At 35.9% G+C, this 14,301-nt stretch overlaps 1 protein-coding gene across 7 annotated transcripts in view; it reads left to right on the top strand.

Moving 5' to 3' along the window:
* The window catches only part of LOC148657083 (partitioning defective 3 homolog), a 429,232-nt gene that overhangs the window by 317,612 nt on the left and 97,319 nt on the right, over nucleotides 1-14,301 (top strand). For all 7 annotated transcript variants that reach the window (XM_088642914.1, XM_088642913.1, XM_088642916.1 and 4 more), the window contains one exon: nucleotides 6,189-6,317. In XM_088642914.1, the coding sequence (XP_088499040.1) occupies nucleotides 6,189-6,317 (129 nt within the window). The remainder of the gene's footprint in view (nucleotides 1-6,188; nucleotides 6,318-14,301) is intronic.

Here is a 14,301-nt window from a genome sequence, read left to right as displayed (position 1 = left end):
GACTGGACACCAGTGCGTTGGGCAGTGGAAGGAAGCTGGAGTATCTGGGGAAAAAAACTGGCACAGCCCTGGTCAACATGAGGCCCCACTTTGAACCTTTCAGAACATGCAGACACTGCACTGATTGTGCCACAGTCCCCAGAATTCAACCCAGGACCTACTGAGAGGCAGCAGTGCTGACCAACATACCAACCTGTTAATTCACCAGTAAATTCCTTTGCCTTTCAAATAGACTGCCATTTTAATCCATTGTGCCTTTCTTTATTACTTTTATGTACAGTGTGACAATCTTGACATATTGTACTGTACTCTCAGTTCTACTTTTGCGTCCAACTTGGAAAGCTACGTTTCCAAATGGATGCTTTTTCATCTATATGCTGAATGTAAGAATGGTACTTAAAAATTGCTCCGTGTAAAACATACGCTGCAGACTTTAAATGAAAAAATAGGATCTGAGATATACTACGTAGGCACATTAATAGGCAACCACGTGATTATTCATCTACGACCTTGAAAACTGTTCATTATAACAAAAGAAGCTAATAGAAATGTAGTAGCTGACATCCTTGTTATTCAGCCCACAAAGCGTCCAATCAGTCCCTAATTATTATCAGGGTTATTCAAGCAGAAATGGCACTGACGTAAGTCCTTATGATCAGTCCTTGAGCTGGGTACAATTAGCAATTTGTAGCATTGGTGGTATGAAAAACAAAAGAATTCTGTAAACAGTGTTGATGTTTTAATTACAGAAAACATTATCACTTGTGTAGTTCTGATGCTAGAAATGCAACTATTGGACCAATAATTAAGAACAATTCTAAGGTTTAGTAAATGTGTATGTTTTTCCATAATAGAACAAATATACTGAAAGGCATTATAAATGCAGGAAATGCTATTGGTTCCAATGTTCATGTGTTGCATTTTTAATGCCTCTTCCTATACATCACAGCAGGTGTCCCAAAGCTCTAAATGTTCAATATGGATTTTTTAAAAAGCATTTTCCTAACTCAGTATAATATACTGTACATTCAGTAGTTACCATGTCTAATAAATAATAGCAACCTTTATTTCATATATAGTGCTTTTATGGTATATCATCTTCAAGCTCTATACAATAAAACAAAAAGAAGCAAAAAGAAGTGAATACAGTAAATTAAACAATTAAAGGTAAAAAGGTAGAGTGGGTTTTTAAAGATGTTTAAGATTTGGATGTGGATTCTGTTACGGACTGGGAGATTATTCCACATCCTTTGAGCAGCTGATCCTAGAGTTCAGCCTCCAGGGTCCAGTTTTTTATACTGGGTAGAGAAACAATGCTGGGGACACCTGAATATACCCAGAGCCATGAACTGAAACGGGTGACTAGAGAATGTTTATGGTCTAATTAATGACTTTGGTTAGCTCATCTTTTACAGTGCTTAAAGCATTGTCTTTTTCATCATTAGTGATGGAAATGATGGAGAAAGCGGATGTGAGTGGGAGTAAACATTGCAGAGATGTTTGTGAAAAACAAGCTTTTTTTATGCTGCCATATTTAAACACAAGCACATTCTGTTTAACATGCCAAACCACTGTGTTTGTCTGTAATTTTGTCAACATGAGGCCCCGCTTTGAATCAAAACACAATAACTTGCGGCTTGTGCTGGCAACGTTGTAGGATGTGACAGAATTGTAAACCTGAAGTCTCTGTAGTAAAAACCAAGAGCTGCTTCTCTTTGGGTCATGTCGGTACTAGCATGAAGGGTAAGTCTTTTCTGGATGCTGCACTTGTATGGAGCATGTGTTGGAAATTCTGGAGGTGCTGTGTGCTGAAGATAAAAACAAAGATGACATTCTGAACCGTGTGAAACCAGTTTCCCCTGTCTGATTTCATAGTAGTTTGAAGATTGGTGGTAATTTATGAGGGCTGTCTGTCAGCACTGCTTTCAGATGTAAAAAATGCCAGATGCAAGATTTCTTGTAGGGGGATGAATCAAGCAATTTTATGTGGCACTGTCCGGCTTCTCCTTTTTATTAGATTTTGTGTTGAATCTTGTCATTTTCAATGGAGATAATTTATTTTTGCTTCTTGCCACTATAAACCCACACCATGATAGAAGTCAATTTTGAAAAAGACCTTTTTAAAAAATGGTTTTGATCTACAGAAGTTAAACTTCCTTGTAACAAACGGGTCTTTTCTGACTGGGAAAGAGAAAGGCTTTATATCATGTTCATAAATGAATTCATTCATTAAATTCATTTGACTGCAATTTTCACTACAGTGTCCTGTGCTGTAAGTTGTCTTGAGGATTTAAAAAAAAAGTGATGTGATGTGATTAGTAAACCTGCAATTTTACTAGCTGTTTTGGTTAAATACAGTGAGTTGCTGCAGAATGATAATGGTAAGTAGGGTGCATAATTGTGAGGCTTTGTGCCCTTTAAAATGAAATAGTAGGATTTTATTTAAACCACAAAGCAGGGCAAATTACTGGAATTGACATAAGGTGTAACTTTTGTGTGATATTACTGGCCACTTGGATTTTCTTACCTTGAATCTCTAAAAGCCTTGCAAGCAGCTTTGGGAATCAGTTTGCAGAAGTGTGCTTTTCTGAGGAATCTTGAAATGTTTCAGACAGACAAAGAAGAGAGCTGAAAACATAGTGAGAGAGTGAGAACTGAGTTTGAGAGAAAAACATAGATCTCCAACTTTGAGTAAAGATGCTTGTCCATTAGTAAGCACCTGACAAGAGGAACAGATCAGAGATGGAGTCTTTTGATGGATCCCAGGAAACAAACGACAGAGGAAGATAACAAAGAAGATGGGATAAGAGTTGGGGCAGAGTAATCTGGAGGAGTCTTACAGAGGCCTCCATCAGCAAGTAGTTTTAGAAAACCTGCTGTTTGTGATGATATATATTTAACATTTTTATGATCTACTGTAGGATTTAAGCATCTTCTATCTTCAATTTAGACACTACACATCTACTTTCACCAGTCCTCAACTTTATCTTCCACATACTGATCCCATCTCACTCACTTACAGGGTATCATTGTCCTTGTTTTTTTCTGCTTGTCTGCTTGATCCATTCTTATAGCTCTGTGTGCAGCTCAGTCCTATTGTAGTCCTCACAGTGAAATCACATTCTCTTCTTTGTGCTCTAAACCATTCCTTTCTCCTTCTGTCTCTTCTTGTTATTCCGATCATGCATCTTCCTATGTTTCTGTGGATCTTCTGTCGCTTCTATATCATTTTTGTGTTCAAGGTCCAGTTTTCATGTGGCCGTGTAGGCAGCAAATATTTGTCCAAGATTATACTTTTATGGCACAAAAACAGTTTTCCCTTTAGAGCAATGCTGAACCTTGGAAATGTTCTCCACTACATTGTTTTTTTTTATTTCAGACGTGTTTTTCCTTTGGTGATATTAGTTGACCCAAGTGCACATACAGTAATTGTACACTTCTAGCTGTGTGCTATTTAATTTAGTTTCCCTTGAAACTGGTGAAGCACTACAGTTGTCTAAGTGCTGTCAGTCCCACCTTGAAGTTAGTTCCATGTAGATCCCTGACTCATAATTTTTGTTCTCTGGCAGTGGTGCAAATGTAATTGTTCACAGTTTTGTTAATTTCCTCAGTGTCTGCAGAACATCTTCCAAGGTGGAAAATATTTGAAATTACTGCATTCCCTTGGTTGAATCATTTTATTATGATGTGCTCTCTCTGTATGTATACGTTTTACTTTTCTAATGCAATTACTGTAAATGGTACAGAATATAGTCTCCAAATGTATTTCCATTTAATGAAACTGCAGTAGGTTTCTGCTACCTGTAGTGATAAATAGCAGTGATTCTCTTATTATAAGAGTTTCAGTCTGTTTTTTTTTATGTTTGTTTTAGTCTAACCATTTGTTGATTAATTAATCGGGTAATGTATCTGTATTACAAAAACCCTGTTTCTAATATAATTAACAGGCTCTTATTTAGCAGTGATCTCACCCCTAGCTGCATCTAGATGTGGGAAAAAATTCCTTTGAAAAGATGGAGATTACTTTTTCCCTTCACAGCAGTAAGCAGAAAGAAATAATCTGGTCACTGTTGTGTGCTTGCTTTAAATAGGAAGGATGATTTAAACTTGAATTGTTATATATCTAATAAGAATTAGCATTTTTCCTAAATAAAGCCTGTTTAATAGTAAAATCTGCCTCAAGTAAATATTTAAATCCTTGTATCTGATTTATTTTGTATTTCAAAATTCAGTGCCAAGCTTAAGCACCAAAATAATCTAAAATAAACATTATTCAAGTGAAGTGATTATGCAGCAAATTCAAATTGATGGAGGTCGCACATCCTAATACTATATGGCTTCCATTGCCCTATCAACAAATGAAATAGTAATTTTCATAATGAATGTGGTACGTATTAATTTTGGCATGTGGATTGAGTGTATGGACTAACCTCACTAAAGATAGTTGTTCTGTGGAAAGCCATTATTCTGTTGTATATTAATGAGATATCTTGGGAGCTCAGAAGAATTCAGTCATTTTTTAGTCGGATCATTTACTTGAGACTTCAGCATGCACAATGAGACTGGCCCAATATTTTTTTTTAGTTTATAAATTTAAAAATACACAAATTAGATCAAATATGTTGCTCAAAATCAGTAGACACTGGCTTTTTTGGTATTCTGTTTTCTTCACTGAACCTCTTTAATATTAAATACTCTTGCTTCCACTTATTTAATTTGTGTCATGTTACTGTAGACATTTTTCAGTACTCAGGACCACACCACCTAAAATCTTAGACATTTTGTAGCGCTCCTAAGGAGTGCTAAACTGTTCATTTGTACATATAGGGAGAGTCCCAGCACAGATGGCTCTACAAGAGGAAATATGTTCAACTTGTTATAAAATTGTAACATGTCCTGTCGCTGAATTAGCGTGCAGTATGTCCTCATAGCTACACCCAGGCACTATAAGACAAAGAATGAAACCTTCTGACCACCAGTGCCGAAAACTGTGCCCTATGAAAAGCACAGTTATTCTTGATCTTGGGTCACGCCCACACTGACTTCTTTATGATTCCATTTGCATTAGCCAGTTTTGGTGAAAGAGCATCAGAAATTAGGGAGTAAGGAACTCGTGAGGCATTCTTCTGCTTCATCATTTTCTAACACATTTTTCAATGAGGCTACAGCACTGTTAATTTACAGATCATGATAGACAGATAGGGAGAGATAGGCTTTGTGATGAATTAACCATGCTCGATTTATATTTTCATTTCATGTGTGGTGTTATTTTCACTCTGTAATGTACTTTGGAGTTTATGCACTTTCAGTGTCAGGCTGTCATTAAAATGTAAAGTTTAACTGTGAAGATGAAGGTGGAAATAGCAAGAGCCTTTTTGTGGTGGGTTTCTTTTCCAGCACAGCACAGATTCATCACAAGTTTGTATCTGTGATTGAAAAGTAAGTATCTTCTCTGGGGCCTTCAATACCATAGTTTATTATTTTGTCTCTTAGAAAAAAAGTGTTAAACAGGTTGTCTTTATTGAACTTTTAGAGAATATTAAGCTGATTTATTAAAAGTGTCTCTGACAGCTAGTCTATAAAAGCCTTAATCAAAGGATTGCAGTCCTTTGAAAAAATCATTAAATATTTTATATACAGCTATAGTTTTGGGAAAGCATTATGTGATGACATCTCAGACTGTCTCAGAGTTTAGGCCTTGTTGCTGGTTAGAAGTCGGTCTTTTATCGGAACTTTGTTAAATTTCTTTCAGGTATTTTCTCTAAGGACATCTAAGAAGGCTGCTAGCTATGCTTCACTTTTTGTATCCATTGATTATCAGTCAACTGCTTAGTCTTGGCATGGTTTACAGAAAACTAAACAGAGCCTTTCCTGGACACACATAGTGAGGGACAAGGCAGGACTGTGTCCTTGACATAATGCCTGCCCATCACGAGACCGGGGACATCAGTTAACCTAGCATGTCTTATAAGGTTATAGGTAACTGGAGCGCCAAAGGAAAATCCACATAGACAAGAGGCAGAACATGCAATCTCCACACAGATGTACTTCAACCCAGAACTGAACCCAGGCCCCTAGAGCTGTGATTCAGCAACACTGACCGCTCTTTGACTGTCCCACCCTAATCTGTATTTCACGTAGATGAAACATTCTTCAAGCCCTAAAACTTTCCTTAACCGATATTCCAGGTTTGGCAAGCATCGCAAGGATGAGAGGGTGGGAGACAAAATCGAGCGCAAGAGTTCCAGCAAGTCGAAAATGGAAGACATGCAGGCGTCCGAGGAGGAAACATTCCGAATGAAACTGGAACAGGAGAGGTGAGTGTTCCGCGTTCTGGTAACCACTTTAATGAAGTGTCAGGAGGCCCTGATGCTGCTGGAAAGCTGGAGCATATTTTGTTTTATAATTAAGTGAATGGGTCTTGGCATTCTCTTTTGGAAATTCTGGGAAGCCACTCAAATTCTCTTGGAATTGTCGGTGTCAAGGCTTCAGCAAACATTTAATGCTTATCTAAAAGACGCATTTTCTTTCTATTGTCCAGACTTTGATGTCTCCAATGGTACTTGACACTCGTTGCCTTCATACTTTCCTTCTCATAAAAAGGGGCTTAACAGATGTTCTGTTATAGGCCAAGGTTTTTTTTTAAATAGAAATTTCGTAGGATGTTTTTAATGTTCTCCAACACTGCTGAGTATTATTGTTATAGATGAGTTTTATTTTAGACTTGACACAAGTAAAACTGTAAGTATTAAAAATAGCTGTGTGATACTTTTCTTTTAGTTTTTTTTAAATTAACATGTTTTGAGTTACCTTACAGTTATCCAAATTCTTTGTGGATAATCAAAATTAAAACCTTCTACTTTATAAGACATAACAGTGCATTCTTTATTTTTTGTCTTTTTGCTATCCAACAGCTATATTTAATTATTGTTTAAGTCAGTTTTCATGTTTACATTTTTCTTTTGTAAACCTCATTTGTTTACATTTTTCTTTGAGCTACTCATTTTTGAGGGACTTGAAAAATGCAATGGGCCCCTCTTTATTGTATATTAAGTGTATTCAGTTCTGTAAGACAAAATTTCATTAAATTTCCTGTACCTCATTTAAGTGTGTGTATGTCCCTGCTGAACTGTCAGAGACTATTTTGTTGATAGATGGCCTGCATTAGACCTAATGCATACGGGTATGCCCACAACATTCCTGCACTGAAGTTAGCATTAACACTGCAATTTAAAAGTGATTTTCATTTAGATAAAGCTTTACAGCAAGGGTGGTAGTAAGAAAAGCAAACTAATTACTTTTTTTGTGTGCAGAACATGAAAGTTGTTTCACTAAGAGACTTGACCAAAAGATAATGTTGATGTAAAATAAGCACAACATTCCTTTAAGGTGCAAAAATATTTGTTTTTCAGGAAGCTGTAAACGTGCTGTAGAGAAGTAGGAGTATGTTCTTTAAAGTACCACGATAACGTTTATTTGATCATTTCCTTTTCATTTTTGAAGAAAAAGCTTTGTGCGATATGCAGCGCACTGCTGAAAATCTGTGGTTTCCAATTTAGTCTTAGTTCAATAAAGTATGTGATAAAGTAAAGACTCAGTGTCTGTGGTATATGAAATAGGACTGTTAATCACTGCCTTTCAAACAGTTTGTTTTGGGTAACAAACCACACCTCTGTGTAGATTTAGAAAGGACTTAAGCCTTTATAATTGTGTGAATAAATGGGTTATGCACTTAAGAGGTTTAGCTAGTATAGTGATTTGTTGGTCTAACTGCCATCTCATGCTCTGTGAGCTAGTCAGACATCAGCTATGACTACAGCAATGTAATGCAATGATTATGATAGCATTTTTCACCCCAAAGGATCCCCATCCCTTTACCCACAGTATATGAAGGGACTCTTAATCCTCAACTGAAGTACAGCCCCCACCTGTGTTTGACGCGTGTGCATTACTGTTGTGCAGCCCAACTATGGTAGCAGGCAGAAATACGAAACTGCATCACCTGCTGACTTTATATAGGCCAGGTTTTGCAAACCCAGAGCAGTTAACATCCCTACTCTTACAAACAGGACTATGGCATCTTTAATGACCTAAGCACTGTAGTCATAGACACACTAATGTTACGTTAAATGGCTCAACCAAAGAATGGCACTTCTTATCTCAGCACGGAAATACGAAACATGAATTTGAGTCCAAGCAGATACAGCTGCTCTTTACAGAGTCTCCCTGCTGGGATAAACTGTCTCTTTCATATTTCACTTCATTTATGGTTTCTGGGGGGTAGCAGTAAGTATATAAACTTGTCGCTCTACAGTAGCCTTTGCCAGATTGACAGTTTGAAAGCTAAAAAATCAGTCTAAGAAGAACACTACTAGATGTCTGTTTCAATTTCCAACTTCATGACTTCCCAGAACCTTAGAACCATAATCTTCATAATGCAGAAGGAAGAGGGTGAAAGGAATGGTAGTATGTGTCCTGTAATCTTAAACTCAGATGTGTAAAATTCCCTTTTTGTTGCAGTGCATGAAAGTAAGGCTGCACTTGCCCTATTGTAGAATACACTGCTGTTTTATCTCAAAGCCAAAGCCGTTTTGGAAACCAACTCCTTTGTGTTTTTAACTATTTTGTTTATCAAAAATAAAACCGGAAAAAAAACAACTTTCCATAAACAGCTTATTGCATATTTGTCTGGATTTCCTCTTGCTTTGAAAATGCAAAAATGCATTTCTTGTGTCATTTGTTTCCATTCTGGATGTCTCTTACCCTGTCTCTTCTGCATTGTAAATGAGAACTGCAGGGACATCCCAGCTTTTCGATCCAACTTGAATTTTTGTGTCTTTAATGATGTTAGTCTTCTGGGAAATTGGCCCTGTTATAATGAACATGCGCTGGAATACAAATCCTTAGGGTTCACAGAACAACAAGGCTATCCGTTTGGAAAAAAAAATCAATTATTATCATCATTTTATAAAGTTATTATACATCTTAATACAAATTTAATAGTAATATACGTAGAACAGGGCAACTCGAAAGGCAAAGTTACGGATTGATTAGGGAAAACTGAAAGGCACAAGTTCATCTTAATACCATTATGAAATTATACATCGTCAGATTTGATAAGTGCTGTGCCTTTGAAAAGCAAATGCATTCCTGTGAAAAATATCAAAACCCTGGGATGGGCCGCTGCCAGAATGCAGCACTCTAATGATATGTTTTAGAATTAATCTGAAAGGACATTTTGACAGGTGCTTTTAGTTTTCTGAAAGGGAAGTCAGTCAAGAGGTTAGGCAGTTTAATTTTAATACCCCATCATTACCTGAAAATCACAGAGATTTATGGTAGAAGGTAAGCGGATTTTACATGTTATACTTGGAAACATGTTTCAGGACAGTAGACCTCTTGCTTCTTTGATGTTTTAGAGAGAATTAGGTGTACGCAGAACCCAAACACTTTATAAACCAATAGTTAGTATGTCTAAAGAAACAGTCTCCTTTCATTGTAACCCAGATATTTTATGTGGTTTTATAAGCTTGAGATATGGTATCTCAAGCTTAAAACGAGATTTTAAAAGTTTCAGTCAGACGCAGCAACTAATTCATTTTCAAGTGATGTAGGGATTACAGAAAAACAAATAATTTTCCAAGTGACAGTTCAGATGCAGTGCAGAAAATTCAGGAATACTGTATATTAAATCTGTTCTTTTTTCTAAAAAAAAATATCGAGTTGCTTGACTCGTTTGTTTAACCCTATGTCTCTGTATATATTGAGCACAAGGAATACACAAACTGTATTGTTGATCATAATGCTTCTATCACCATAATGCCAGTGTAACAAAGAGAAATGACAGTGTATATCGGTGGTGTGTTCACTGTGATGCTGTGAATTGGCCTTGCAGTGCTTGTTTCGTGTCACAATGTGACAATTTAATTAATGTACAAATGCATCATAAAAACATAAGGACAAACAAGAGTATAATTTCATCCAGCCATTGTGTGGAGTGGCAGTGTTTGGTCTTCAACCACTTGGCTGAGAAGCCTCTTCCAGACACCCAGAACTTGTTTTTGGAAAGAAGCATTTCATACTCCATACTCCATATACATAAATTCCCGTTTCATGTCCACTTTTGACCTAGTGTCCTTGTTTCACTATTGAGTGTTAAACAGTTCCCCATGTTGACCCTTCTGCATTCCTTTTAGGATTGTATATACCTGGATCAAGTCTTGTCTCAGTGCCGTCTATCTAGACTGAAGAGATTTAGCTTCCTTAAGCTGTCTGTGTATAACAATCCCCTGAGACCGGGAATATTTCTTGCCTCTCTTCTGTGAAATCTCTATGTCTGTCATTTTTGTCACATGGTGACCAAACTGAACACAGTATTTTAAATTAGGTCTTAACGGATTAAAGCTTAAGCATATATTCCCCCATTTAATTTTCTCTCTTTCTGCTATATGTCCGAGGATTCTATTTGCTTTTATATTGATTCCCCACACTGTATTGATATGGATATTAAAGTACTGTAACTACATAAACACCTGAATCTCTTCCATCCTTCCTGCAGTTTAGGACTATTTACTGTATAGTGTACTGTATGTTCCTGCTTTCAGTATGGATCGTTTTGTGCTTATCAATGTTAACTGTCATTTGCCACTTGCAGTTGCTTCTGTAATGTTAGCTAGTTTGCTACTTGTACAAAAATTGAAATCTTCAATATTAATCAGGAAGAGCATTTAACCTAAAAAAAAATCCCTGTGGCACACCCCTACTCACATCTGCCCAGTTAGAGGCTATGCCTATTAAGATAAAACACTGTTTCCTGATCTATGTTCGTACATAACCGTGAATTCTAGTAGCTTTTAATTTGGGAACTAAAGTTTTTATGGGGGGCCTCAAAAGCTTTCCAGTAATCTAAATATATCATGGCACATGCTTCAGTTTTATCTAATGACTGTGTTCATTGTTCAAAGAATTACAGCAAGTTAAACAAGACCTTTCTTTTTGAAAATGTCAGTCTCTATTAAAATTCCATCATTTGTACCTACTCTTTTGTTTTAGTTCTATTGTTTCCATAACTGATCATTTTCATCATCTTGCATATTATTAACTTAAATCTAATTACAAATTCTTTAGTAAAATGCTTTTGACAAATTCCCTTATTTACTTGCAATGCAGTAAAAGCTTGTTACGGAAAAAACAGAGTCCTCTTGCATTCTTCTACTTATCTTTTTGGCACCACCAAGTCACTAATCAGCCTTTCACAACCCCGGATTGCTGGCTTTTCCTCTCCTAAAAATAGAAATACTTAGTGTTTGCTTCTACTGTTTTAGTTCCTTCTGATTCCTTACAACTTTTTTCTTTCTTTGTGTTATACTAATGAATGTTTTAGTTGATGTAGCCCTTATTGTGCCCTGATCCATGGAAATTTGCATCTAAATTTACAACCAAATGGCCTACTTTCATTTGTAACCTTTTCATGTTTTAATTAGGTACTGTCTGTAATAGTAACGACTATTTATGTATTTTTCCACAAAAAATAATATTTTACCTCAAAATCCAATTAGGAAACACTTTTATCCGAATACTGTTATTGCATCATATCCTATTTCATTGTATAAGACAGAGTTTTTCTAAATGTATTTTATGTCATTAGATGTTTTAGCTTGAAGAATAAAGGCAGCAATCGTTAACGATGATTATATATTTGGTTGTAATTATGTTGGTAGCATGCAGCAGATTAAATCCTAATTTTACTTTATGTATGAGTTGAAGTAAATTATTACATTGACTTTTGACAAAAGTATATTGCATAATCTAGTGAAGGTGTCTTCAAATTTCAAGATCATATTATAATGGAAAAAGTATAATTGTAAATGGAGCAATTTTCCCCAGATCAAATGATAAAAGGTTTAGTCTGTTTATTTGCAAACCATGTGCCCCATTAAATTTGATGAAATAGATATATTTAATAACCTAGTTTGATATTGAACAATGCAAGGAAACGCTGTGCTATATAATGAAATATATTAAGATCGAGTTTTCAGTAATGAATCTAAAATGTAATATTCCGCATCATTGGTTTGCTAAGCTATGTTTAGAGTAAATAATTGTATAGTGCAATCTGTCAAGGCTGCAAACTTTATTTTATAGATGTATTACTACTTTACATACCATTCAAAGTTGCAATACAGTTGCCAATTATTGCAAATAGAGATGGATTTCAATATATAATGCGTCATGGAAAACTACAATTCTCTCTATTCTTTCTGCAATTTTGTTTCTTGTTGCTTTATTGCCAGATCTGTTTTGGAATGGGGTGGGGGGTTAGGAATGATGAATAGGTTTTGACACTTACCAACACATTCAGTAAGAACCAAAACAAATTTTGTCCTTTCACATAACACAGATGGTGCTGCTAAACAATTTATCATTGGAAGGACTTTCCAGAAAACAGTTTAGATATTGGATATACTGCAACCGAAAGTTGGCAGTATCTTGAAGAATGTCCACTCGTAGGGCTGGTAACTTATTTTAACAACTAGTATCTGTGCTGTTCAGAAATGAAAATAAACTGCTTTGAATAAAAGGTAAGGACTTGTAATTCGGAAAGCACATGAGGAAATAAACATAAGACATAAGTACAGTGAGAAACTCAGCACTTCTCTACCTCCAGGATGGTAAAAAGTTTGCTGGGGTTCTTTGCTTCAAATCCAGTGACACTGTCAATTTTAAAATCCTAGTTCCCGATGGTACTCGTGTGACCTTTAATTTCCCTCCTTCTGCATAAAGCCCTTCTGAACATGCTCAGAGTGCCGTAACCAAAAGGAAGTGCCGGTCTCAAGCATTGTTTAAACTAGAGGTTAACAGGGAACACTTGAGTGGTGATTATTTTTCCTCTCCTGGCCTATTTTCTATTAACATAGATCACACTGTCCATAGTGAAGTGTAAAATTCCTGCACACTTTGCATAAGCTTAGCATTTTGGATCCTGTGACTTCTCAGTGACCCCCTCATAGCTTGGGAAGAATGGTCCTGGACAGTAATTACAGCTTTACCGTGGATATTGAATCCCCAAAGGTAAAGTGTCTTACAAAGAGCATCCTGTTGAAGAATAGCTTGAGGCCACAGCAGCCATATGTCTGGAGCAGAGAATGATTCTGAGCTCCACTCAGTTTAGTGACATTGGTGCATTATTGCATTCATTCTTCAGATTGTCTGCTAATGAATAAAACTGTTACATGACTAACAGTGTCTTTATGTTTTCCTCTTAATTATACCGCCTCTTTTTAATTAGATGAACAGTGCCAAATCCTGCACGGAGAGGCTTGGAATTTCATTTTTAATTAGCTTCTGGCATTAAAGTCACTAAGTAAGGTTTTTTATTTATTTAGAATGCATTTGGGAAGACAAAATTCAGTGTCCTTTATGCTAATATTTTACTTTTTTCTAATATTGCTTGAAATGACAAAACTCCTCTGGTGGTACTTTTAATTAGCAATAAATGCAATTTTTTTAAGCATATGTTATTTAGGATATGTAGATATACGGGTGTAAAACTGGAAAGGAGCTGTTTAACAAAAAGGCTGTGTATTATGTGAAGATGTAGTCTTTTTAAGCAGTATGCTACTTCATGTTAACACCACTTTTAGAAAATTAATTTTTAATGGTAAAAAAGACAGCTGCTAAACTGCTGAACCAGTTGAAAATTTATGGAGCCTAAATATGGATTGTGCAGGTCACAGTCTAGGTGTCACAGATAACCTGCTGTATGTGTACCTGAGAACATGCTAACTCAGTCTTAACTTTGGTGTGTTGTAGTTTCCTTCTCAACTGGTAAAGTTATTACTGAGAATGGAAAATTACTCTCTTACCTTTGCATTTTGTCTCTAAGTGACAGAACCTGGGGCAAACAATACATTTTTTATCTCTGTGTGAAGTTCTATAATTTGTAAATGAAGTAAACTCTTACATCTGTGATGTACTGTACTTAACATTTCATTGACCCACTTTTCTTATTTGTAATTTCTCAAGCTTGTTGATATTAAGGTGCCTTACTGCCAAAGATGTGACCTTCATTTGCACATAGTTTTTAATCAGTACAAATACCTAGCATTTTTGATGGTTTACAAATATGACATTTATCATCCATTTTCTAAACATTTGCCTGAAATACATAAGTCAAGAGATCAGTATGGTACATTATGGAACTCCGAGGAAAACTGAAATTAAATTTAAGCATAGGATTCCATAACTCTGACAAAATTCAAGGATTTATCTGTGCCTAACATACAATATGCTGAAATACAG

This window comes from Lepisosteus platostomus, chromosome 8 (assembly GCF_059453375.1).
Source record: "Lepisosteus platostomus isolate fLepPlt1 chromosome 8, fLepPlt1.hap1, whole genome shotgun sequence".
Taxonomy (NCBI): Eukaryota; Metazoa; Chordata; class Actinopteri; order Semionotiformes; family Lepisosteidae; genus Lepisosteus; species Lepisosteus platostomus.
The sequence above is the reverse complement of the archived record's forward strand: the minus strand, read 5'-3'. Positions and strand labels throughout refer to the sequence as shown.